Raw genomic sequence first — 27971 nt, forward strand, 5'->3', positions numbered from 1 at the left:
AACTCTGCCCTCCAACTTCTCCAGCTTCTTGTACACACAGGAGAACGAACCCTCAGCTCTACCTTTACCTGGCACTGCTCTGAAACACAGGTCTTGAATGTCTTTGCCTATCAGTACAATATGAGTTCCCAGCTATTCAATACATTTAACAGCATTTTTTTTTTTTTTGGCTCTTAATTCAAGAGAGATACTGACTTCTCAAACACTCATAGATGAGTAAACTCATATGCACTGGCTAGTGTGGTCACTTGGGGGTGCAATGATATATTGTCACCAAAGGCCTCTAACAGAATGTGCGGTCTAAAACAGCAGCTGCCATGAGATCTGGCTCCCTGAGCTGGCAAATAAATCTTGCTGGTGAAAACAGATGACTGTCTCCTCCCTGAGGATCACATTAATTCAAACCATCCATGCACAGGGTCCCTGCAGCAATGCAGTAACCAAATACTGTCTCTGCCTTTGCATGAAGAACAGTTTTTGGGTGCAGCTGCAGATCATCTTTCTCCACTGAGAACCTCCAAAATCCTCCCTCCCAGGATTAACATTATCATCTGTTCTTTAATCTGCTTTCTCTGCAGCTTTCGTTTCAGGTAAGGAACAGCAGCCACACCACATCTCTCTTGCAAAGGGCAAGGAGAATGCAGTGCTGGTTGCCCTTAGAGCCCAGTGACTAGGGGAACAAACAGAGGAAGACAAAGCTATGACAAAGTCACACCCTTTAGAGCACTAAAGCTGTTTAAATGAAGTTGCCCTTGTGGCACTGGCACCTGGAAAGTCATTGCACTGTTACAGAGATGCCAGCCCAGTTCAGCAGAAGATCTGCAGCTGAATTACCCAGTGGGAGAGCCACTGGCTCTGGGAGAGCGCTGGCCAGAGGCTGCAAGTAGGAGAGTCTTGTTTTGCCCCGTGCTGCTCCCATTTTGAGGAAGGCCAGGCACAAGGAAAACCTCCCTTCCTCAGGTGCAGCTCACTTCCTCCTTGCATTGGCAAGTTCAGCTTTGCTAATCTGTCCAGAGATCCAGGACCTGCCATTCCCCTTTGAATTCCCTTTTGTTTGCTCCTACAAGGGACTGCCAGGACCATGGCCATGGCCAGAGTGCTCCAGTGACCACTGCCAGAGACCTCAGCCTGACACAGCAGCCCTCCACTTGGGAGCTGCTGTGCAGGCCAGGAAAGCAGGCTTGCATTCAAACAGCATTAATGCCACCCCAAGACTTTCAACAGAGGAAGAGGGGGTCCAATCCCACTCCCAGTGAAGCTGGGAGGAACTTCTACTGAGATGAGATGAAGCAGCATTGGGCCCCACAGTGCACACACAACATGAGGACAGATACAGCTCGGTAATTCAGGTAACTGAACAAACAAAAGTTAGTTTGCAGGATGCAACAATGAATGCAGCAACATTATTTCATCTGCCACCAACCAAAGAATCAAGAGCAAAGGTAAATTAATGCTAAGTAACAGTAGAGGGAAGGATGAAGGATGTGTGAGGAGAATTAAACAAAACATGCAAAAGAACTAGACTTACCACAGCCTTGAATAAGATCAAAAGGAGAAAAGAGCAAATTTCTGCATTAAAATCTAATTAGCAAACAGAATGATTCACATCAATCTGTTGTTTACACACTTCATATTTTAGAGCACAGAAAATTTTATGCTTGCCAAAACCAGGACTAAAAGGAACATGCTGGATTGCTACACTGGTTTGTGGTGGAAGAAAGCACAAAATAATGCTTCAAGGGTGCTGAAGCACAGCAGAGGGAATAATGCTATTCTACAGTACATTGCACAGAATCAGGTGGCCTGGAAGCAGAAGGCAGAGTCAGTGAAAAACACAACAAAGCATCTACTGCATACTGCTCTGTTTTAAGATCTATTAGAGGAGAGTGCCATATATCAAAGGTGCCTTATCTGGTTCTATTTCTGTTGTACTTTGAAAAACCTGCCCTACCTCAGTCTCAGCTTTGCCTTATGAAGTCAAGAACTAAAGCTGACACAGAAGTCTTCTCTAATACACCACTAAATCCACAGCAGTGCTTTACAAGAGGCAACCGAGTGCTCTCTCCTGACCAAAATCCTGCTGGGAGTCTGACTCACGAGGCAGAGTTTACCCTGGGATTCACTACCAGGTGCTTCCCTGAGCTGTATCACAAACAGGTCTGAAATCTCTGACTGTGGAGACAAAGGAGCCCAAGTTCACTTACCTGCCCATAAAATGCCACCCGGTAATATCGCCCAAAGAGACGTTTCTCAGAGTTCACCACTTCTGCAACCTTCAGGTAGGAGCGGTGGATGTCGTAGTACAGGTCAGACAGTCTCTGCATGGACAGACAGGCAGAGGGAGGGAGGTGAGGGTGTGCCAGCACCTTGGGAAATGCCAGCACAGCTCTGCACAACCCTGGCTTGCCTTAGCTGCACTCCCAAACCTTTGCAAAGATGGCTCTAAGTGCTAAGGGAATGGTTTAACCTTGTTAGCAGTCATTAAAGATTCACTGCAGGGCTTCTGCCATCTTCTGAGGAGTTTTGTGGCAGTGGAGCCTTCGTGTGCAGGGTCACAGGGAATCATCCCACCACCAGACAGTGCTGCTGACCTAGTAAGGGCTCAGAGAACCCAAGTGTTGTTTGTGCAGGTGAGAACAAGGTGCCAACAACTCCAGTGAGCTCCCAACCCCACACAATAATGTCTTTTCCACAGTTACCACTAAACAGCACTTTCTCAGGATAGTGAACCAAACCTTCAGCTAAGTTAAAATCTGAGGACCTGCTTCCTTAGAATACTGTTTATTGCCACCAACCACTTTGTATCTCCATTTTAAACCAAGAAAAATCAGTAAATGAGATTATAATCTGAAATTATACATCATTGTGTACTGAAATTGCGAAGTAAATAAGAAACTAAGAAACCCTGAACTGTGAATAAATCATACAATTTATCAGCATTTTCTAAACTTAAATACAATGCATATGTTCTCTTGGTTTAAAACCCATGTAAAAAATCATATCCACTGGCTAAGACAAGAGGTTTGTTTGAAATCTTTTTACATTTACTGTTGCATTGATGCTGAAAAGAGGCAGGGAAGACACCAAAGTTTTTTATTTTCTCACAGCACAAAACATTAAAAGGAGAAATTTCAGACAGGAGGAAAGAAAACACTCCTTTTAAAGAAAGCACATTTTTTTGCCTAAAAATTTTGATCTTTACTGTTGCCTTAGGATAATTAAAAAGACCCAAACCAAACTCCCACTTACTTTAAAGTCCCTCTGCTTTTCAAAAACAGCAATGATGGGCTTGTTAACCTCAGCAATAAGCTCGTATCTCTCAGACTTCCAGAGGTACTCAACACACAATTCCAGCTGTTCCACAAGAATATTCTGCAATTTCACAAATGCAAATAGCTCAGTGACTTGACAGCTGGTGGCATTTAATTAATAGCAATGCAGCAAAAGCACATACCCACTATTCCATTTTTATTCTGGAACTTCTACATTAAGGTTTATTGCAATTACAAAATGTTTAATCAGGTATTGGTGACCTAGCTCTTCTTTAGACAAAGAACCTGAAATAACAGCATAAAAATACTTGAATAGCTGACATCTCATGCAGAAGAATGGGTTTGCTTCATGGGCTTCCCCCTGCCCTGACTTTCAACTCTGGTACTTTATGTTCTCCTTAGATGAACACCACTGAACAGCTGTGACATTTCACTCAAAACCTGAGTGCCTTTTAACAATGCCTGAGTGCACTCACTATAATTTGTTGTAACATGCACAGGATTCCACTGGAAATAACACTCTGTCAATGCAGAACAGGTATATAAATGTTAACCTTGCTGACCTCATTATAGGGAGTATCTTGCATCCCAGAGTCTTCCTTCATAGCACCTTCTTCTTTAATGTTGGGGGTAATGCTCAGAAAAGCAGGCCATCCCATGGAAAATAAGCCTTGAAGTGCAAGTCATAAGAAAGAAATTAATGACTGAATGACCAGATACTTCAAGAAGTTACTAGATGCCATTAAAACAGAGCTGACGAGTTAATTTCTTTCACAGCTCAAGTAATGAGAAGCACAAATGGAGCTGACTGAATTTATGAGACTATTACAAATTTTCCTCAATGATATAAATTCACTTCTCCAGGTAAATGGGAATGATAGCATTTTCCTGATGCAGTGTTATTCCTCTCTTGGGCACTGGCTCCTTTTGGCTGGCAGTCCTTGCAAAGCTTCGTGTGCAACACTCCTTTGTGCACAGGAATGACCCTTGCAGGCTGAGGTGACACAAGTCACACCTGGGGGACCTGCACGTGTCAGGGCTCCCAGGGGCACAGTCCCCCAGAACTGCCACACCCAGGGGAGGTGGCTGCAGGGCATGCTGTGCCTGTGCTGGGCTCCAGGTCATGCCAGCATGGCCAGTGCCTTTCCTGTCCTGCCCTGCTCAGCAGCGCTGCCAGGGCCCTGGCCAAGGGACTGCCCTGCAGAGAGCTCTGGTGGCAGCAGCTGCAGATGGGAAGGCTCACAAGGAATAAAACTGAGCTTAAATTGAGTATTTGCTAAGCTGAAGCCTTAGTGCCATTGCAGCAGAAAGAACTTGCATGGGCATCACACTTTACAGATCAGGAAGGGTCTGCTCTGCAAGGACTTTCCTACTGCTCTGGAGTGGAGAAGGTAAGGCTGCCAGGGTGGTGACAAACTCCTGGCAAGACCCATGTTTAAATTAAAAGTAGGAAAATTCTACTGTGGCTCTATTAAAAAAGCTAACACATACTGAGATGGGGGCTCCACTCTCTCTCTCTCAAGTTTTGGAAACCATTTAAGTACAGGTTTAAAATTGCCCAAGTTCTTCATTCCAGCTACTATAATCTTTATTCAGGCAAAGTCTTTTACCACTACTGAACTGTCTCACAACTACTGCTCTTCACAGAAAACTTCCTTCTAAAAGGATGCACTTTTTCATCTTGTTCACAGACACTTCCAAATGTAAAGAAAGACTATACTCTAGACTGTTTTCTCTTCCCCAGATATTTGCCCTTGACCCTGGAAACTGCTCACATATCTCATGCTGAGAATTACTATGAAATACAGATTTCATAAACTAAATAACCGCTGGCATAGAAGCATTAAAAAATATAAGCCTGCACTTTACTTTTTAAATAAGCATCATAGATTTAAAAAAACCTCCTTTATCTGTACGAAGTTACATATGGATAACCAGATATTAATTCCATCCCCCTGCCCTCCCAGCTTTGGATAGCCAAGGAATTGGACATGGATTTGCATGCTAAACACCAATTTACCCAAGAGGGATTTTCCTGCTGCAAAAGCCCATAACTAGAGACATTCTGAGCAATCCATCAAACCAGCCAAAGATCATCAGGAAAAGAACTCATGATGTTTCCAACATTGCTTTCTATAACAGCCTTCAACATGCACTAGAAACAGTTTTGATTTGGTTGATATTTCTCCAGATCAGTTGGAAAACAGCAGTTTGTCTCCTATTCGTGTTATTTGACCCACAAACAGGCACGGTTAGAGCACTCACTTCCTCCATTGTGAGTTGTTAGTAACACATTACTATCAGAGACTTGAGCATCTTCCAGGAGCATACGTGAGGTACAAATCTTTTCCATTTTCCAGTAACCTATGATATTGTAAGATGGTATTAGTATACTGCTACTGGTATGTGTTAATACATGCATATTTAATAACAACAGACTAAGAAGTGAAGCATTCTGTATTAGCACTAGCTTGCTGAACATTTAATTAACCCTCTACACAAAACACACTTTCACTGTTCCAGTCTAAGACTAGCATTTATGATATATTTTAAAAATAAAACATTTGGGAAGAATTCAAGATGCTTTAAGAATACTTTACATATGAGGAAGGAAAATGGGATAGCCAAAATTGATTTTGAACAGTAATATTTATAGACACACAGTTGATTTTGAATATGTTGATCTTACCTTTTCTCTTCAGGTACTCTGCAATGAGAGCAGCAATATGAATATAGCACATAGCAGCCTGTAACAAGAGACATCCAATATAAATGGATATGGTTAAAGCACCCTGAATTCCAGCATACATGTGATAATGAGCATATACTTTCAGCACTCTCAAATCATGAAGCAGAAAAGAGAACACAAAAGTAATCAAATAAAATAAAGGATTAAATGATGAAATCCTCTTCAGGTGTGAATTTCACGAGGTGTCTCACATAAATGCATACATTTTCTCAAGAAAACCATTAAGATGACTTAATAAATAAGGTATTTCTGGGTTATGCAGGGGAATTTTGCATCACCCATTTAGTCTTTGATGAAAATGACAACACATTATAAGCAAGCTCCTCTCCTAGGCCACAGTAAGGGAGAAAAAAATCCTTTATGTGAATGACTCACTCCCCTTAACCTCCTCTACACCACAGCTACTGTGCCTGTTACGAGTAGGAAGCAGAGGTGCCAAAGTGACACTGCCCTCAGCTTCCCTGCCAGACAGTTTCAAGTCTTGCTCCAGCATGTATCAGGTACTCATGATCAGGCAAGCTGAGCATATCACATCTCCAGGGGTTTTCAAACCTCTGCTCCTCTGATTTCAACTATATGAGAGAGACTGTATGATTCTCTTAACTCACTACTGTTGCTGGTCTCCCAAAGCCCTTTCCATCAGACCAGCTCAGCCTAAAGACAAATAGATCTCCTGTTCATTTATTTACCTTACCTCTGATAAATCTCCATTTCTTGCATGAATCTTGGCCATGCTTTCGAGCCATGTCCTGCGTAACTCAGGTGTGCTGGCATAGGAATTTGCTAGGCTGTACTGCAGATCCACCAGCATCTCAGGGTCCTTCTCATGCTCCTTCATCTGAGCCGTGGCCATCAAAACCGTCCTGATGCGCTTGGTCAGATCCTTCACCTCTGCTGGGAAATTAACGTTCTTTGGGAAAGATAAGCAATGCATCACTGAAACCATCCAAAGAGCCACGTGCTGCACCCCTGTACAAGATAAAGTTCTGCTTACAGAGGACCTCCATCCCCTTCCCTAGCTGGGGAGGCTTTGGAGAGCATGCACACACTGCACATTGCACACAGACCCTGGATGTTTTTTCCTGATGTGTCAGAGCACTACAAGACGGCCCAAGTCAGCTACGTGTTCCAACAGCTCTGCTGGAGTCAGGGAACTGGAACAGGTGTTCCTCAATTGCTTACTGGGTCCAGAATGGATCCTTGCACATATAGATATAGGTAGCCCTGCTTAACTACACTCCCAGCATGTTTCAGCATGGGAATAAAGCACAAGTCTGGCTCCTAACCTTCTCACACTGTGCTAGATTCAAACAGAGTCCTTATATTTCTCACACCAGCTGTTCTCAACATATTTAGCCCAGCTCTTCAGTTTTTCCTTTTCAGATATGCAGTGAAATACATTTGTTTTCAGATTTATTTCCATCTTTTGCTTTGTTTAAAAGAAAAACATTCAGAAAAAGTAAATGAAATTAAATACTCCCTGCTCTATGTCACACAGAGATGAGCAAGTCACAGAAGCAGTGTGACTGGCTGCAGTGAGTGAAATCAAAGCTGGACTTCAAAAACAAGTAGAATTTTCATGACATCTTATTATACAATACATCAAATTACTTCTGCTAGCTATCTACCAATTTGCTTATGCTAGCTTAATTATTAATCTCAGTGGAGATATCCTAAAGTCACCTTCAGAGAAGGACAACACCTCCAAAGTATAAAACTGAAAATGCACATTGACACATGTTTGGGCAAGAATTGTAAAAATTAAAAAAAACAATCTTTTTTCAACAATTTTAGTAGACAATTACTATAACAGCAGTGGTAACTCATCTAAGAGCCAAGTATACCTTCAGTGAGTAAGCAAGGTCTTACAAAACCCAACTGTTGTGCCTGTTTTTGCTACACATTTACTGAACAGAGAAAAGGGAGCAATTGTAGACTAAAAATTGTTTGTTAACTGCAGTTGTTTTCCATTGGTCCCAATGCATGACCTCTGACATGAGGCACATGAAGAAAATAAGCAAAAAATAACAAATAATACAATTTTAAAATAAAAATATTTTTTGTTTAAAAATTATTTTCAGGTATTAAGCTTTTGAGTCACAAACACCTTCATGAACTTCAGATTGCCTGAGAAAGGCATTTTATGAATGCATAAATCACTGGCTAATAGAGCCAGCAATTTTATTTACTGAAACACTTGCTCCTGTGAAATTGTTGACCTTTTGCAAGAGGTAGTGATTGACAAAAAATGTTTCTTACTTTCATCTGCTTGTCTCCATTAGCAAAATTATTTATAATTGCGAGTGAATGTTGAAATCGAGATCCGCCAATCCCCGCATCCGCTATCAGCTGGCTCACTGCCTTGATGAGCTGCACAGGGGGAGCAAACACAGGATGCAATTAGCAGAGAAATCAGAGTTTCAGAAGAGGTTTTAACCCGTGTTTAGTATGACTTGATGCACCAGGCAGTGTAATTTCATACCTGTCTTATGAAGGTAACATGTACAAAGGCAAGGACTATGAGTAATCTTTCAAAATTTTCTAACTGCTCACACTTTGCAGTGTAAATATGTTATTACTGGACTTCACTTGTCTGTTCCTATATTGCCAGATTCTCAGATTCTGTTTAATTCCTTCATCAGCTGTGCTCCAACTGCTGTAAGCAACTCGTGAGTCAAGAATAGCCATTAATCTGGCAATGCAGATACATTCACAGCTGTTGTCTCTCCCTGGAACAGAGCTGAGCAGCCCAAGAACAGCAGAGAATCCAGTCCAACTTCAGACTTGGCAGGAAATTCAAGCTGCCACAGAGAATTGCCTGTCTGAGGACTGCAAAAGGATTGCCTTGCTTCAATGCATAAAAATAATAATGATAAAAACTAATACACATCAGTGAAATATTGATGATCTCACACTTCACTTACCTGTAGATGGGATCTGACTATTGACTTCTGCTTGTTAAATTCAAAGTTCTTCCTCATGAAAAAATAAAGAAGAGCAGATGCTTCTGTCTGAGTTGAACGTGACCTATGGTTACAGCACTTCAGGATTTCATAGCAGAGGGAACCACAGAGATCTGCTTGTCCTTGGAAGAATGCTGATGGGAACTATTGAAAAAAAAATGTGTGAATGTGTTCAGTACTACTCTCAGGTCTCGGTGCCATTTTTTCTTAACCTTTCAGTAACTCTCCCACAGTTATTCATAGCAGGGTTTAAAAATCATAAATCAAAAATAAACATAATCCCACACACAAATCAAGATCAATAACGAGCTATACTCAGGTTTTCCTACAAACACTGATGCTATCAAACTGGTCTCTAGGAAGGCCAGAGAGCAGCTGGCACACAGCAAGCCCAGCAGCGTGGAATCTGCAAGGAAGGCACGATAGCTAACCAGGAAAAGCAGGGGAGCTCTGTATGGCTGTAAAAGCTGTTCAGCAGAAGGAAAATACTTTGATTAGCATGGTCAATGAACTTCCAGAGGTCAAGGGTTTGAAGAGCAGGAGACAACAGAGGAAGGCTCTCCAAGCCATACTCACTGTTACCAGCAGGGTGAATGAAACAGAAGACTGAGGGAGGAGAGAGGAAATGTACACATGGGCTACAGATTGTAATTCCTGCCTGAAAGGTTCTGCTGCAGGAACCACAGCAGGTCCCTGCTGCCACAGGGCCATTAAGGCAGAACTCAATCCCAAAAGCTACAGGATAAATGAGAAGGGCAATTCTGGATATTTATTCATTCTCCCCATTGCATAGAGTTCTTCCATTCCCAGCTGTCTGGTATGTCATTTAAAGCTGTCTGTGGATGCTTTACTTCATATTTCCCCCACATCCTCAAGCTGCACTACTGGGAAAAGCATGATTTCCTCCTCCTTTCCCCTGAGACAGCAACCAGAGGGAGGCCACATGCTGTAAACTCTTGTGTTCCATAAAAACACTTAGGAACTGAGGCCAGCCTTGCTTATTCTCATTTCCCCAGAACAATTGTTATGTGATTGCTACATCCTGGTTGGTTTTCAGAGGATCTCATCTAAGTGTGAGATTTGGAAATTGTGCAACCTTTGCAGCTGGCACCAAGTGCCTAATTGCCCATGACATTTTACACAAGTGCAAAGCAAGCAAAGAAACAGTTTGACACATAAGCATATTGTTTCTTATGTTTCAAACCAGGTAAAACTGTATCAGTATGGATGAACTTGTGGTGAAGTGTAGGGAGTACTCTCCTGCTAGCTCCTCTGGGAACAGCAGTAATCATTCACTGCTGGATTCTGCAAGCGAAGACCATGGACCTCTATAGGGTTTCAAGCTTTCTTCCATAGGTGGCAAAAGCAGGAAAATCAATGGATACACTACAGAGCTGGACATCACTTACCTACTTACATTAAAACTTTCCCCTCCTTACTAAATTTTCCAATTTCAAAACAGAACTGTATTTTCAGACATTGTGAACTTCTTACTTATACTTTTAATCAGCAATAAATCAGACTGTGTCAGGAATGACTGTTAATAGAGTAAGCTCAGAACCCTTGCCAAGTGTCCAATTGTCCCCAAGCTGTACTTGCTGTAACATATTGATAGCCAAGACTAACAGAATAAAGCCAGAGTTACCTTGCCCACGAAGAGCCGCAGAGCAGCAAAGACGTGTTTGAGAGCTGCTGCTGACTGGTTGATTTGCAAAAAGAGCATGTGTGTGTCAAAGACTTTCTTCATCAACACATTCTGGCAATCAGATTGTTGGAGCTGCCTCTGAAAAGTTCACAGAGAAGACAGTACATTGTGGTTATGGAAGTGAATAAACAGGAAAGGATCTGCTGGACATTACCTCGGAGTGCTCCTAGAGAGATGCTTTTTTCAATGTCAAATTTCTGCAGATGATGCTTTCCCAGCTTGATGCAGATTCTTGCAGTTTTTCAAGAAAAGCACTTTGCTATGCCTGTACTACTCATGGGTTGTATACACTTATATTAAAGGGTTAGGGTGACAGAGAGGGAGCACTAAAATGTGAAAGGAGCTGCTTGCTGTATTGTGGCTGTGAGACCTTCAGCAAGTCATCTGGGCAATTTGAGCAAATTTTAAAGAGGCAGAGGATTTACCTGCTGACTTAAAGAGATAGAGATAATAAGCAGTTTGGAAATCTGTTTTTGACAATCTCTGAAATCTTGTGGGACAAGCATGATTCAGAAAAAGTGGTGTAATACTAGATACAAGACACTTCCAAGCAGAGCAGAGTTGTACATAGCCCTGGATATGTAGGATGTTCTTCTTCCACCACCTTCTATTCAGTTTGGGTACTATGAACCAATTCCCTTCTAAAAGACCTTCACTGGGGACTGACATATCTTATTTCCCTATCCTGCTGTCTCGGATATTTCAAGTTTTCTGTGTGCCTGCTCCCCCAGGCCTTCCTTTCACCCCATATCCCACCAGTTCAAGCAGAAAAGAAAACCAGCAAAACATACCTGGTGATTCAGAGTATAAAGACACAAAAGGTCAAGGATTGTGAGGGAAACTTCTGTAGCAATGTTTGCCTCTGTGTCTACATACTGTACAATGTCTGTTTCACTGGAGGTACCTGCAGCATAAAATAGAAAGATGAAAAACAATCTCTTGAGTGTCATTAAAGATGATTTAATTCTGCAATCTGGTCCTTGGGTCTCATCACAGCAGAGATGGGGTCCGAACTGCACTTTTAATCAAAATGGTATTCTGAAGAAAACTGCTCATAGGAGATGAAAGGGGAGGAAATTTGAGTCAATTCTCACCAACTGCACCAGTGATGTGAGTACATCCTTTCACTGTTTCTGGTCATCCTCAAAGGAGGAAAGAAACCCAACTGGGAAGTGGGATAGATGACTCCAGTCTCAATTTTAAAAGCCTCCTGTCAAGATAAGGTCTGTGTAGAGCCTGATCTAAATCCCACAGAATTCCAGAGGGAAGTAAATAATTTCTGTACTTACTTGCAGTGCTGCTGTCGATCATTTGCAGGAGTTTGGGGTTGGAAAGTGCATTTTTGCCCCGGATTATTGGTAATGTTTGAGATCTGTGGTGCTTGTGGCCATCATGACTTGAAGTAGAATGCATCCTGCAGTTGAAAGGTACCATTAAGAATAGAAAAAAAGAATGAATACTGAACAAATAGAACAAATAAAAAAAGCATCAGCTTAAATTACTGGCTGAGAAAACTCTCTTTGGGTGAAGAAAAACTGAGGTAAGTTCTGTTAACTCAGAATGTAAGAAAAATATATCATGTTCAAGAAAGAAATAATACAGTTTTTATGAGGTGAGAGAAATGATGACAAACTGACAATGACAGTAAAAATAAATGTATGCATATTCATGTGTTCTTTTAATCCTCTTTGACGCTGACAAATACATCATTAATTTCTAATGAGAAGCTTAGAACAAAAATACCAATGATTATTATAATTTTTGAAAGGATTTTATATTTGTAACTAGTATAGAATTCAGGAAGATTTAACATCTCAAAATTCAGGTAACTTAAAAATGCACTTCCTGTTTATTTCTTTTAAAAATGTAATTTCATAAATTTGCATGATTAAAATGATTTTAAGACAGAATTACTCCCTGAACAGAACACTCTAAACAACTGCTTGTAAGTCAAGCCAAAGAGACTCAACTTTTTTACAGTTTAAAGCTCTGGGACCTCTGAAATTTGTTAAATGTTTTGTCAACCTCTTTTCAGTCAATGCTGTGACACAGTATGAGGGCTGGAGGATGGCAGGCCAGGCTGAGGGTTTGTGGAGTTAGAATTCAATGTGCCATTACCATTGTGAGAGCAGCCCCGATGCCTGGCCAGAGGAGTTCGAACCTTTAAGAGTTCCATTATTCTGGGTGGCCTGGACAAACTTAAAAGCAGCTGCAATCTTCCTGATAGGAGAAAGAGAAAATAAGTGTTGATCTGTTATGAAATGTAACATCGAATTTGGCATGTCCCTGAAGAGTAAATGCAGGCCTGACAAAACCTGCCGTGGAGCAAGAGCTGGAGCATCTGATGACCTTTAATTTTGACACTGCAAGACATACAGACAAGTTCACAGCAGTAATATAAAATTAAAAATGAAACATCAGCTGAGCCAAAGTGTGTGTTCCACATTTCACAGCTGAACATGACCTCACACTTTTTCAGAGAGGCAGGAGATTTCTTTTTATTGCTGTGAAACAATTATCTATGCCCATTAAAACTATTCTTTCCATGACATAGATGGAAATACAGTGTTCAAAGTTCCCTTGTTTGGCACATGTACAGAAATGTGGTCAAGAATGGCCCCAGTATTTTGGGTTCTAAATAATGATTATCACATGATGCAATTCATCCTTTAAAGCAGGTATGTACTCAGATATGCAGAACATCACAATAACATCATTTGCATAAAAGTGTGTATGAAGCATACATTGGCTTCAGTTCCACAAAGAGATTCTTTCAAGAGAAAATTGATGGATATGCTGTTAATCTCATTTAAGTATAATAAATGCCATAATATTTAAATACTGCAACACTGAGTCTGTAACTACAGAATTACCTGACAATATTGCGTTTTCCTAGATATCTGAAGTTTTGCAGACAAACCCTGAAAGATAAAACAACACATTTTATGCCTATTAATGGCTTTGTACTTATGAAAACAATGCTGAATCTTAGTGCCTCGGTGAGACCCATGGCACATGCACCTGCTAGTAGGCAAAAAGAATAGAATGCAGCAGTTCCCAGCCAAGGACACAGGAGGTGTGGCAGCACTTTGCACACCCATGTTCTCTTTCTCCACAGTTGAAGATTCCTGCCTGGTGAGATGGCAAAGACAAAAACCTGGCTGCAAAAGCATTGCTTCTTCAACAGCTGAAGGTAAATAGCTCTCATTTCAAATACAAGATGGTGAGGAAATTCCAACTACCTGCTGGATTCTGCAGTCATGCATAGATTGGATTGAGCAAACCACCCTGGGGATGTGAAAAGTAGGTCATCCCACATTATGTGACTTTTCTTATGGCTGGGAAGTTTTGAGGAGCTAAATATTTTTCTAAAGGAAGAACAGAATCTCAACACCAAATGGGAAACTAATATGAAAATATTTTTTAGGAGGAAAACTCAAAGCATTATGACCCTTGTTCATGGAAATTACAACATATTGAAGGGTATGTACCTTATTAATAATGTCTCATTGTGACTTTGGAAGACTGTAGTGAAATAATTTAAGATACAAGAGCTGTCTCAGACTATTCCAACAGATGGACAAACCCAAAGAGGAATTGTTTGCAGCCAGCACTTTGGAATATTCAACACAAAATACAAACAACCACAAAGTAAACTTACTCTAAAATGCTGAAAAAGTCTGTTATTTCTGAGAAGGGTGCTCGCAACCAGTAGGAAATCAGTGCATCTAAGGGGAGATATTAAAATATATTATGTATCCATTACAGGGAATTAAACTTAAAAAGCCCATAAAATACACTGATAATTATTCTAATTTAATGTTCACTTGGATTCAGCATTCACAGTATTTCACAGCAACATAAGCATTAGTGAGTGCACAGTGTTTACCTTCTGAAATGGTTTTCATAATGTGAAGGAAGCACATAAGAAGGCTTCTAGTTTCAGCTTGATCCAGCTTGTCAAATCGAAGAGTTGACCCAATCAAAGACAAAGGTCTCATGATCTGTTGAGGGGACAGTAAAGGCCCTCATTAAGTGCAGTGATGGACTCCCAGCTCTAGCAAGCGTTTTCAACATTTGCACATGTACCTTTTCACACGTGTCAGTTCTCTCACTGTTTTTTTCATTGGTACTTGGGTTAGATTCAAGACTTGCTAAGGAAGCTCTGGAGTCAGCATGGTTTGCTGCAGAGATAGCTATTGATGAAAAGGCTGTAAATGAAAGTCATAGCAAACATGCTAAACTAAAACATTTATGGATACAAAAACTAACAAAAAAATAAAAAGGAGAACTTAAAATGTGTCACATGCTGGATTGAGACAAGTGCTTTGAACTTCCAATAGCAAAGCTATTGATGGGTATGTTTAGTACTGAAAACATGCAACAAGTTGAAGTACCATGATTCAGTTTGCCATTTTTCATGGCATTAAAATGGCCTGTTGCATTCTGTAAGAACTGACCGAAAGACACAAAAATCAGTGGAAAGATGCCTGAATTCATTTCCCTGAATTTTGAAATGGGGTTTGGAGGTAGTGAACAAAGTAACTTGTGTTTCTACTTTTCCATTAAACCTGGAAAAATGGTGAATATTGCCTGCATGAGATAGCAGGAGTTTTTAGGAGAAACCTTGGAACTATTTTTATGTCAGGCAGAGTCTATAAGAATGAACTCAGGCAAAGGGATTTCTTAGAGCCTGAATGCTGGCATCATTCCAAAGCAGGAGAGTAAGTGAAGCAGTGCAAGTAGAACAGCTTCACAAGAGAAATTCAATCCAAAGACACCCAAAGGGAAGAGAAACATTGCATACCATGTTTCCCTGGATATGGTATAAAAAATGTTAATGATATCCTCCATGAACTCTAAGCAGAAAGCACAATGGATTGAGATGCACACAAATCTGCCTGTGTCTGTTCAGTCTGTTGTTTGTACCTGCAATAGAGTTCAGAACATCTTTGGAAAAGGAGGTGTCCACAGAGTTGGCATGTTTCATTGCTGTCTGGCTCTGAAACCCTCCAGCTGTGCTCAAGTCATCCCTGGATCCCTGTATTTGAAAGAAACAGAACCAGCTCCAGTAGGTGATATCACTTGTAACTTGGATAATGACAGCACACCTAGGAGGTTTTTCTAAGACTCTGAGTTTGAGAACCTACTTTCAGCTGTTCTAACATGACAGCCTTAAAGGATGAAAACTCTGCTGAAAAGTTACCTGCAATATGAGACTCTCTCACAGTAGAAGCTGTAAAGAACTGGTCAAGTCTAACTAGTGTTAGACTTGTTTCTGAAATATTAACACAGCACTGGGAAAGGAACATTAATTGCCATTAGCAATGCTCAGATGAAATGGGCTCATTTGCTGGAAGGACTGAAAAACACAACACCCCTGCAGAAATCTGCTTCTAGTTTTTAAAGCAGTATGGTTAAAACGTATCTTCTATGAAACAAACATATTTCTCCAGATATGCAGTTTATACAGACATTTTCTGTGGCAGTAAAGCTGTTTATGATGTTTCTGTACCACTTCCCTCCTTCAGTTACTTGTATGCATTCCTGGTATAGCTCATGGTCCCTCAGTTGTACCATCTTTGGGTACACAAAGTAATCCTGCAAAGACTCTGTGGGCAGTGGGAGGTTTTCTTTGCATCACTGTGTCCCAGCCTCCTGCCTGAGGACACGTCCTCAGACCCCAGCCTGTGGCAGAGGTACTGGACACATTGTCTGGGGCTCCAGATCTCTAACCCTGAACCTCCAGCCCTGGGACAGCAGTGTCCTGGGTCTGTTCCAGACCCCCATTCTGTTCCTTGACAGTACAGACTCCCAGGGCTCTGCAGGTTCTCCGCAAATTGGGACCTTCCAAATTAAACTTTGCAGATGCAAATATATCAGCAATTTCAGAACTATTCTGCTACCTGATTGGTGACCAGCATAAACTTGGACCTCTTCCCACTGGCTCAGACTGGCTCACTTTGATCATTTCAGTGCTCCGAAAAAAGCACATGAATTACCTGATTGGAAGTATTGATATTGAAGAGGAACATATCTTTCATGTAAATCCTTGGCATATTGTCCAAAAGCATTCCATAGAGTGGCATATACAGGTTTGCTATTTGTGCTTGTTTTGCCTAAAAATAAAAGATACAAGATAATCCTCAAGAAACTAATAAATACATGCCAGTGGCTAAGGAAGTTTCATGCCTGTTTGGGTACTGTATGAACAAGTAAATGAAAAAGAACAGTTTCTTTACCGGCTCTGCGTATCGATCATCAAAGGAATGCTTGGCCATCAGGTTTTTAAGCACAGCCAGAGCCAAGTGCCTGATATCCTGGTCTTCTTGCAAGGCAAAGCCAACCTCTCGCAGCAGGACTCCAATCAGGAAGTGCTTACGGCAAAATTCATTAGTCAGTGTGTACTCTGGAATGTCTTGGAATAGAATGGACAAGGATGTTTAAATTAATATATAGGTGACATACATCCTCCCTCCCTCCTTTCATTTTCCAAATGTTCAATCAGACCTTGATTTCCTGGTCTGACTGCTTCATTCTCCTCCTCCAATTCTCAGAATGAACTAATCTAATATTATCTCTTGAAACCATGCAGTTTTTACTATTTAGTAATAAAAGATGATTTATATACATGTTCCCACATGAGAATCTCAACTTATATAGCTCATTAGACTATTGCTTCTTAGAGGCACAAAGTTCAAATTGTTGTTCCCATATTCTAAGCTAGTAGAGTTGTAAAATACAGAGGTTGAGAGCAATTCCACTTCTGAAAATGATAAATTAACTTTTGTCTAAGATTTGCCACAATGCACTGCATGCCAAAAGTGGCAGTGGTCAAAGTAAAATTCTGTTCACTTATGCAGTCACATTGCTCATACCTGATGTTCGATATTCCTGTGCTGATTCTGAGGGCGTCATAGTGTCTTCATTTTTCATAAACGTAAGAAAATGGGGAAAAAAATGCATTTTAAAATTATTTGTAAAAATATATTTGCTCATTTTTCAAAAAATTTGATGCAAATTTGAACTAAACATTTTCTACTGTTACAAAAAGTGCTGAGTGTCAAAACTGAATTCATTTTTTGATGCTGAAAACTGAGGTAAAAAGGAGACAAGAGCCCACTGTTTGAGCTTCTCCCCATTCCTGCTGTACCTGTTGAAATCCTTTCCTAGTTCACCACTTCCCAAGGCTGCTGCAGTAGCCTTACTGATTTAGTAAATGTCATCACAAAAATTCCAGGTAAAACTTCCAGTGAAAAGCTTCCACCTCCCACCACCTAACTGAGCTGCCAGATAATTGCATTTATTTATAGGCATACTGAAATTAAGTTATTTTTATCACACTGCTTAAGTACCACACCTGAAAAGCTGTTTGGGGCTTTTGAGCCTGATGGCTCTTGAGAGAGTTATTTATTATCTGCTCTTTGAACCTCCCAACATATCAGTTCTGTACAGAAATCCTCCTGAGAGGGGTCTTACCAGGAATGTTTGAAGACCTTATGGGCAGGCACAGAGGGATAAAGTGCTCATGGTGACAGACTTCTTGAAGAAAGTCAAATTTGAACTGGTGTAAAGTCTGAAAATCACAACAGGCAACAGTTCAGTTCACATTAAAACAGGGAAAATGGTGAGACAGAGCTCCATTACTACTTATCTCTACCTCAAACTTCACACTCACATTCAACAACAAAAATTTAGAGCTTGTTACACCAAGATGCACAAACAATAAACATGTGGTTTTCATCTCTGTTATCAAAGGAACTTGCCACAGACAAACAAGCCTTTTGGATTTTTAAACTGTGATTTTTCATTGAATATGTAGTGATGAACCTAAGCTTGATCCAAACTAAATATTTACTGTATCCTTAAAGATACACTGGGTCTTCTGATGACATATTCTATAGCATTGCATTATAGTCAAGCATCTTCTCCTGTCCACAGAAATTTTGAACCATCATAGTTATTATGATGTTTGTTTGCTTTTTTTAAATAAAGTTTCAGCCACACAGGTCACACACAGTAAGGACTGACAGTAGCAAAAACTGCCTTTGTTGATGCCAATGAGTTCTACCCCCAAGGGATGTGGGCAACATATAGTTTTGGTATTATTTCTTTAATATCTCCCTTCAAATAAGCCATTTTTGGAGCCTTGCACCTACCTCAAGAATTTATCATTCTTTCTGTAATGATGTGACATTGAGATATAAAGATAATGCACCATTTCCAGCAACACATCTTTATTTCCATTGTCTCATCTCATTGTTCTCAGTGGTCAAAGCAGCCATCCTCAGTCATTCAGCAGCTGGATTACTCTGAATGCCCTAACACTAGAAAGCACTTACAAAAGTATTTTAATTTGCACTAAAATTGAATTGCATTTCTGCTGCCACCATCAGGCTGGGATCCCTAGAACATGCACTTTTCTGAGTCTACTGAGTAGGGGATGGTAGGGAATTTTCCCCTAAAATATTTTATTGCACTGTAGTACCTCTTCAGGAAAACAGGACGTTAACTGGACGTGCTAATGGCAACTAAAGAAGTGAAGCATCTGAAATGTGTTTCCCAAGAGGAACTGTGACATTTAGAGGGAGCACAGCAATGAACTGATTTCTAATGAGGTATTTCAACTTTTGAATAAATGTTTTTCTAAAAAAAAAATTAAATGTCAAAATATGGAATACCATAAGGGATATTTCTGTGGAACAGTAATTATGTTGCTTCATCATCCAGACTTACAATAAATTCAAACTGCACTGCTACACCCACAAAATATTCAGGCAACAATATACACTGTTAAATTTTCTGAAAAGACAGGTCAGATGAAGTATCTTTTTTTTTTGATACATAAATAATCCAGTTAAAGAGGAAAAAAACACACAAAAAGAAATCTTGCAGCACATTTAGAAGACTTTTGCTTAGGCATTGGACTGAAATGAAAATGATGCAAGGCCTCTCTCTCCTTGAGGTCAGAAATCTCTGATTTTATTTTGTGACTATTGTTTCCAAGTGCCACAAAGCCTGCTCCAGCTGCACATCTGTCACAACTCCACAGTGAATCTGCTCCCACACACGCTGGCAGATGGATCTGGAGGGATGCTGGCAATGTTCACACACTTACTGCCAAGAAGGTGCAAAGAACTGCTCTGCACACTGATTAATCTCAGGCTTTTCCACTGACCATTAATGGGCTTTTTTAATTAAACATCTGTCTCTGTGGTTGAATGTATTTAGGGAAGTTTGAAATGTGGAAACAGTTTTCAGATTGCATAACATTATTTACAGAATTACAGACTTCAGGCTATGACATTAATACCAGAGACTCCATGCTACAGCTGTTCCAGAGATTACGTGAAAGACTCGAGTTCAGAATGAAGTTGGTTTTAGGAAAAAGCAAAGCAGACCTGGAGTAATCTCATTCTTTAGCTACAAATGCATATATTACCAGTAAAGAATTATAAAAAGTTAATGAACAAAAGCTTTGTGAGCTTTTTGGGGAAGGATGAATCATTCAAAATGTATATCTTGACTGCATTACGTTACTATATATATATATATATATATGCTCATAAACTCTGGCATGGAAGAGAAAAAGCCTGTGACTCATCCTGCTGGATGAAGAGCAAAGGAGTCATGCTGAATAATTTGGGGACCTCTTGCTGTTTAAAATTTATTGTTCAAACTATATCAGTGACTATTGCAGGTATTATAGAAAAAATTCAGGCTGCATGGAATTTTCCTCATAGCCAGCACAAACTAATTTGGAGCAGATTTGCCTTCTTGCATCATCAATGAGGTAAGAGCATGGCATTCACACAAAGTAAAGATGTTACAGTCTCACTTGAGTTTACACAATAACAATATTTTCATATGTTCTTACTTCTCCTCAAAGAAAATTACTGCCAATTGCTGATGATATTTATAGACAAGTGAACTTTCAAAGAATTAAAGCTTAAATCCAGTCTTTTGGATTCTTTGGTCTGAGCAGTCTGCAGAATCTGCTCTTGCAGGTCTCAGTGAATAGTTGTTTGAACATGGCTATTTACTCCTAGAGAAGGGGGCACATGGATTAAACCCAGGAAGTTTTAATCCATATTTACCCTAAATGTTTTCATTGACTTGAGTTCTGAGCATGGTGAAGTCATGGAATCATAGTTTCAATATAAAAAATATTCTGCTAGTCAGCCAGTATAGAAAAAACCAGACACAAACAAATAAATGAGAGCCATACCTTGCTATCTCCAGCTCCAAACATACTTATATAGTTGTTGACCATCCTGAACACAAATCCACGATCCATAAATGTAAAACAGCGCTAAGAAAGAGGGAAAAAAGAATAATATTTATAGGAAAAAAACTCCATTATATGGCCTCAGTTACCTGATCACTTTGTGTCACCTGTACACTGGGATCATGTGCACAGGTAAGTCTTAGGCAGGTCAAGGAACATCAGGGACTTGGTGAATCTCCCTTGATTTTTATGTTTATTTTCAGTAATAATGAATTAATTCAAACTTTTCATTTTCACTGTGTCTGCAGCCTAAAGTAACCACCACAGTGTACACCCAAGAAAGCTTCTCTAATGGCAGTCACTCCTGTATGGCAGCACTGCATCCACCCCTGGAGCTGGCAGGTGATGGGAGCTGAACTGAGCATCTCCCCCAGGGACAGGGCAGGACTGGTGAGGAACAATCCAGCCACAATGCTCACTGTCTAAGCTAGTTCTCTCTCTGGGACACAGTGTGACACTGCACTGCTTCATGGTGAGAACACAGCTCTTCCTGACTGCTGGGGCTAAATTTTGACAGAAAGCATGAAGGGTTTGAGGGCCTTGGTTCTGCAGTTACTGACATGTTTCCCTTGCAGAGTCAGCCTACAGAGTAGAGAATGCAATCCTGAATTCCCTCCTTCTCTGTGGTTCCTGAACTCTGCAAAACTAGAAAGCTTCTGCTACACACATTCAAACAAGATTCCTTGATTAGGAACAATTAATGTATCCACAGTCATTCAGAATTACAGAATTTGAAAGAAGAGTATCAGCTCAAGTCTAACTGAAGTCACATTCCTTACCAAATGTTTTACCCATTTGAATATAATGTAAGAATCTGCAAAACTTGAAAACTTTAGCTCATTAAGAGCATAGAGAGAAATGAATTACAATTCCATTAGAGCAGATTTACATGAAATTTTTGTATCCTCAAAGACCAAAGGCCATAGAAAACCGAACAATCAGTTACCGATGAATTTGGAAATTGAGCCATCATCCACTCAGAATTGGTTTTACTCCCTTTGACTAGACTAGACTAGTCTGGGGATTGTATTAAGTATGGGGAAATAAGTGTATATGCTGTAATAACAAAACACCTCACCTTGAGAAATTTGGCAGTGCTGTAGTTTGCATTCCTGGTTTCCTCAAGAGCATCTTTGTACTTCCAAACAACATGGTCTGCTAAAACCATCACAAGTGTGTCCAGCTCAGCTTGAAATGATTCTGGAAACCTCTGAGTTCGGGAAACCTAAGCAGGGAATAGACCATCAACTTAAGAGTGAATGATGTTGCACATCAAACATTCAGGCCAAGAATAAAGACAATAACCACAGGCCATTCAACATAGAAGAAAAATATTCCTAGATATCCATAGATCAATTCTGATTACAAACCCCAAAGAGAAGAATCTGGTCCATATCAAAGTGGGAAATATATCCTCAAACTATCCTCAATCTGTCTTTGTACAATCAAGAACAAGTTTGAGCCTAGCTGGTAATTTAATGTTTTGTAGGTCAACCAAATATTTTACCAAGTATCACAGGATTTATTTTATTGGCCAGTAAAGAGGTGAAGTATATTCAAGTGTATTTGCTAGGATTCTGCATTTTATATTTTCCCTAAGTGATTCTGTGTATAAACTTACCTTTGTTTTATTTGTATCAACCAAGTGCTGAGCCATTGATTTTAAGATGACTGCAAAGAAGAACCAGGAATGCTGTTTAAAAGAAGGAAAAGAGTGAGTGAATAATGGTTACCAGATAAGCACCTTTTGATGCATTACCATTCCTTACAGATAGATTACACCATGTTAAACACTATGTGACAAATCAATTAAAAAAATCTAAGTGCCATGTATTTGAGTAACACTGGATCATGTTCTTAAGAGAGTTGAGGCCCCCTCAGGCATTTTGTCACTGTGGTTTTTTGCAATTAGGAGCCTCCAAGCACCACCCCTACAAACTTTCCATTCCTCCAGAGCACCGTCTTCATGGTTTGCTTGCAGGGAACTGGCAGGAAGGTGTGATGCAGAGAACCTCAGAGAATAACCTGCTTGTGAGTTCCATCAGATGGGTAATTTGGCACAGAATAAGATGGTACTTGAACAGAGTGGTTCTTCAAATACCATTAAAAATATGAAAAGATACGATACAGATTAATATCTCAAGAAGTAAAGCAAATCCTCTCCAATAGCTTATACATTGAAAAAAAACCCAAACCACCCCACACCAAACCAAACCACAAGCACTTTTTTTGTGGCTCAGGATTTCTGCAGGTTTTCTGCTTTTTTCAGACTGTTTTTCACTAATAGCTCAATAAAGAAAATCAGAACTGGCTCATTTTAAGCAGGTGAACACATTTTTGCCTCTGGGAAGTCCTGGGCTGGACTGGGCAGCTCTTGTACCATAACCCAGAGGCTCAGGGCTGGACCTTGCAGATGTATGAATTTCATACAGATCAATATTTTCCCTGCATCTTCTGACTTAAAAATTAAAACAGAGTATCCTAAAAGTAATTGCCCACATCATACTGTGTAAGAACTGGGTCTCAGGTTCTGACTGAGCTATTATAGACACGAGGAATTTTATTATGCAAACCACAACATCTTGAGGTATGTGTTATGCTGAGAACCTGCAGCAGCTCTGCTAATTCTGTGTGTTGAATCACTGCAGGATGTGATTTGCACAAGGGTCATACAGGGAAAAGGAAAAGGAGAAAGAGATAAGTGAGTTTCAGGTAGAAAACCAGTAGTACAACTACAAATTTGCTAATTCAAGCTATCATTCACCTTTAAAACCTGTTTCACTGTTACTTGTTCATTTGACTTCAGCAGACCAGTCATGCTCTTGGACAGCTCCTCATGGACAGTTCTTTCATCAAATGACTTGGTCCTGAACACGTACTGAAGAAAGAAAAATCAAAATTTTCAAAATGTGCATTAAAACAAATACAAAAAAGCACCAGTAGGAGACGATAAATTATTTGTGTACCACTAACAGCTGACAGTCTTCGTTGCCAAAAGATCTTGACTGAAAAATCCATCCACATAAAATTTAATTTCCCTGGCAGTAATGACACAACACTGCTCCCCTACAAAACCTCAGTTTTAAACACAGCCTCCTGTTGATTTCAGATTAATGGGAATCAAGAGGAAATTCTGCTTAAAATCAGTGCTATGATATACTTTTCAATAGATGACAGGATCCTGACACTTCCAAACTGCCTTTCAAGCCATTTCACCTGGGAAGAAAAGAAAAAACAAGCAGAGGAAGTGTGGAGGGCTTTCCACCCACCTAGTCCAGGTCACCTTTCACCTGCTCCTTCCTTCCTGTGGCAACAGCTACTCAGAGCTGGTAAGAACTCTTCATCCTGAAAGGTGTGGAGCACCCACTGCAGCTGACTGACGGGCAAAACTTGCAGACACTGAGCCCTCAGGGGAGGAATTCACCTACCAAGCTGCTAGGAATTCATAAACCCACTATGAATATTCAAAAATTTAAGCTAACAATTTGGTACCACTGTACCTTCCCTACAGCAGGAGCTCTGACAGGGCATCAGTTGGGATCAAAAATCTTTTCAATATCACCAGGCTGGCAAAAGAAACAAATATATCTTGAAAACAGATTATTAATATTCAGCTTTGTTTCCACAGCAGATGCCATAAGCTTCTCCCTGTGCAGTTTGGCACTTCTGGGTCCAGTTATTTAAGTCAGTGTAATTTCATATTATTGCTGCATTGTGAGTCACAATTCTCTACTTACTTATTCCCAAAACAACATTTGTAAAGTAGGTATTTGTTTCCTTACAGATGGAAAACAAAGAGATTACCAGCTAGTGGGTTTTGACTGCTGCTGGAAATGAGGAAACAGACCAAATGGACTTATGGTGTGACTTAATGATCACCTGTAGTTTCAAGGATTATTAGCTGGCATGTAGTAGATATCTACTGCAATTTTGAAAAGTTATTGAGTAGAAGAGGTTTTAATACCCATTTAATTTACTACTACATAGTAAATTAAATAGCATGCTACATAGGTTATTTATTTTGGAGCCTGAAGAGCTCTGCTGGACCTCACCAGAATTCTTCTGTGCTTAAATTTGGGTACTCGAGACTGAAACTGAACTACTCAGAGGCTGAGGTGCATGACCTCTAAACACACACACTCATAAAGTAGGAAAGTAAATCCATGCCATGCAAATATCAATCAACAGTTGTCAACACTGAAATTAAAATGTTTTCCCATTTAGCAGTCTAACTCCCATCATGTTTTCATATATCTACCCATGAACATGCTGAAGTCTCCAGTTTATCAGGAATGTTTCTGCTTTCACTTTATTCCTAAAGTGAAACACCTCCCTCCAGGCTTATGTCACAAATACTACTCATCATCCACAAATGAAATATACTTTATAAGAGCTACTTGTTGCACAGTGAAGCAGGATGTCATTACAGACAGCACTCCACACAATTGTCTGTCTCTCACAGGTTCTTTCCATGACTGTGGGGGATCTCTCATTGCTATCATGATCTCCATTAGCTCTGTCACCACTGACCAGAGCAAGACAAGAGACAAAGTGATGGCAAAATCTCCTTCAACTCTTTGAATAACCTTCAATTCTCCTCTATTCTGCTCTTTGAAATACACAGATAGGTCAGCAAAGACAACACTCAAAGATATTACAACTTTGTCTCTACTGATTCATCAAGCATGAGTAGAACAAAAATTACCATCCCTCTCCACTGCAATTAAAAGAGAGGGTAAACAACAAAGGCAAGGGAAGGGAATAACAAGTGAAACAGCCTTAATGGGGCTCACTTGTCTATGGATGCTTCTGTCCATGCCAGTAGCTGCAGTTAATTTGTGCTTCTGATTAAAACCACTGCTTCATAAAACTCTCAGCTTATCAAGCTGTTGCCCAAGTGTATTGATGATGAGATAGCTGCTGGCCAAAAGTATTATTTGTACTCATTTAATGGATTTAAAGAATCAAAAAAGGCTGAAGAAATAGGGAAAAGTCACAGAATCTGAATTCCACAGATAAGAAAAGAATTTATGTAGAACAGCACAAGCAAAAACAAGGGATCTTGAGACTAAAATAGTGATTTTTTAATCAAATGTTTAGTTACAAAGCTACAGCTTCCTAAGAGACATGAAGCCATCTGGCAACCACGAGTAGCACCCAGAAGTACTTAGTTCATAAAAATTGCTACTTGTGGATCCTTTTCAAGGGACTGACAGGAAAGGGATTCAAAGGGAGGGCAACCCTGTACCTGTATAACAGAGATGGCCAGATATTTTATAGTGATAAATCTCATCACAGTCAAGAGGAGTGCTGCAGATTGAAAGCAGCATCAAATGTCTCTCACTGGTATCCATCCAGTTGAAGTTTCACAAGCTTTTACGTTATCTCCCCCTTCCCTTCTCTCAAACCCTGCACAGTGGGAAATTCTCAGTTTAGCATCATTTCACAAAGACTGACACTAACCCTACACTCCTAAAAGCTCAGTGGTAGTACATTTGCACCAGGTTTTGGTTCTAAAATATAAGTTCTAGACATCAGCTGAATGCATTGTGGCTTCTCCCTCCTGTGCTTGCTCAACTTCTATGAAAAAACAAAGCTGCAGTAGCAGAGACCTGAGCAGCTGCTTGTCCTCAACAGAAGAGTTTTAAAATTTCTTAATCAGGATCTCTCAGTGGCAGAAAGTTATCATGCAAATGCAGAAAAAGCTACAAACAAGTACAACTAAGAGTAAACAGGAACAAATCCCACAAAACCACCAAGCCCAATCCATCTCTCCACAAATATTAGCATTCCAATACCGGCCATACCTTCACGTAAGAATTGATGCAGTTATCTAGTTGTTCTTCATGGCACTTGGCAACAATGTTGGTAAGTACTCTGCAAGATAAAAGAACAAAACTTGGATCTATTTCGTGTCATAAGGCAGAGAATGTCTACCTGATACACTGTCCTGTTCTTGTAAGCTCTTGTAAACAGTGCATGAGAGATGTGATCCAAATGATGAATAACGTGCAAAATCTGTCCAGTGGGAAAAGCCTGTCATTTCTTGGGCTTTCCACTTGTTTGGATTGTGCTGTTACATATGCATTTTCTTAACATTGTACCCAGTGTTAAGGATAGTAACTGTACTGTAACCATAACAAGAGGAAATATTAACTAACTGAACTTTATGCAGGCCTTGGATACTTAGGGATAACAAAAATTAGAATACTTTACTGAAACAGACAGAGCACCTTTCTCCAGGAATGCTACTTGCTAAGCTCTCTCAGTTCTTTGTAATTATGCAAATTACCTGATACTTTGCTTATGCTGGCACAACTCATCAAAGAGCAGCACAAGGCTGGTCTGCAGCCCAAGCAGTCCCTCTGCAGTCGTGTCTGCTCACACCCTTCACTCAGCCCCAGCACAGCACCCTCAGTACTGCACAGCAGGGACTGGCTGGGCACTCAGAGGGACCATGGGCAAGCTCAGGGATCAGCAACAGGGAAGAAAATTGCCAGGATCACACCAGCACTCACTGTAAAACCTCAGCTCCTACAAACAGCAGGAAACTGAGAATTTAACTGTGTGAAGCTGAGAATTGCAGCAAAGTTTTCTCTTCAATTTGTAGGTGGACCATCTTTGTTTGAGATCAGCCTGCTCATTTTTTCAGGATACTTAATATAGAAAAGACTCTGCTATTTTGTAATCTTATTTTTATGTTAAAGAATTCAGGGACAGGCATAGTAACAGTATGACTAAAATAGATTAATAATACGCCTGACTGTGGTCCACATACCAGTACTCCTTTTAACTAGCTTGGTGATTTGAGTGACTTCTGGCAATTCTTATCATTGGATTAAAAAGCTTTCTAAGTCCTTTAAGTATTTTAAATTGATCTCATTTCTTGCTGTTAGTAGGAGAAGTAAAATTTGCAGCAAAACACAAAAGCTGTGACAGAATTAGCTAAGCCAGTTCTGATCTTTTAACCTTCATTATGATTTGAAACTGAAAT

The 27971-nt window shown here is 40.1% G+C and overlaps 1 protein-coding gene across 21 annotated transcripts in view; it reads right to left on the minus strand.

Moving 5' to 3' along the window:
• DOCK10 (dedicator of cytokinesis 10) overlaps positions 1-27971 on the minus strand; it is a 145272-nt gene that overhangs the window by 11263 nt on the left and 106038 nt on the right. For 8 of the 21 annotated variants that reach the window (XM_086844817.1, XM_086844827.1, XM_086844822.1 and 5 more), the window contains 26 exons: positions 26785-26854; positions 23742-23855; positions 22599-22670; positions 22056-22202; positions 20918-21001; positions 18169-18265; positions 17568-17612; positions 16932-17107; positions 16692-16808; positions 15619-15730; positions 14779-14900; positions 14579-14693; positions 14351-14417; positions 13563-13610; positions 12808-12909; positions 11979-12103; positions 11481-11593; positions 10630-10767; positions 8946-9128; positions 8281-8391; positions 6716-6931; positions 5962-6019; positions 5538-5636; positions 3836-3942; positions 3250-3372; positions 2205-2318 (listed from right to left, as the gene is read on the minus strand). In XM_086844817.1, coding sequence (XP_086700943.1) covers positions 2205-2318; positions 3250-3372; positions 3836-3942; positions 5538-5636; positions 5962-6019; positions 6716-6931; positions 8281-8391; positions 8946-9128; positions 10630-10767; positions 11481-11593; positions 11979-12103; positions 12808-12909; positions 13563-13610; positions 14351-14417; positions 14579-14693; positions 14779-14900; positions 15619-15730; positions 16692-16808; positions 16932-17107; positions 17568-17612; positions 18169-18265; positions 20918-21001; positions 22056-22202; positions 22599-22670; positions 23742-23855; positions 26785-26854 — 2875 coding nt within the window. The remainder of the gene's footprint in view (positions 1-2204; positions 2319-3249; positions 3373-3835; positions 3943-5537; positions 5637-5961; positions 6020-6715; positions 6932-8280; positions 8392-8945; positions 9129-10629; positions 10768-11480; positions 11594-11978; positions 12104-12807; positions 12910-13562; positions 13611-14350; positions 14418-14578; positions 14694-14778; positions 14901-15618; positions 15731-16691; positions 16809-16931; positions 17108-17567; positions 17613-18168; positions 18266-20917; positions 21002-22055; positions 22203-22598; positions 22671-23741; positions 23856-26784; positions 26855-27971) is intronic. The other 13 variants (XM_086844830.1, XM_086844826.1, XM_086844825.1 and 10 more) reach the window with 5 other exon arrangements.

This window comes from Cyanistes caeruleus, chromosome 10 (genome assembly GCF_971803275.1).
Source record: "Cyanistes caeruleus chromosome 10, bCyaCae1.hap1.1, whole genome shotgun sequence".
Taxonomy (NCBI): domain Eukaryota; kingdom Metazoa; phylum Chordata; class Aves; order Passeriformes; family Paridae; genus Cyanistes; species Cyanistes caeruleus.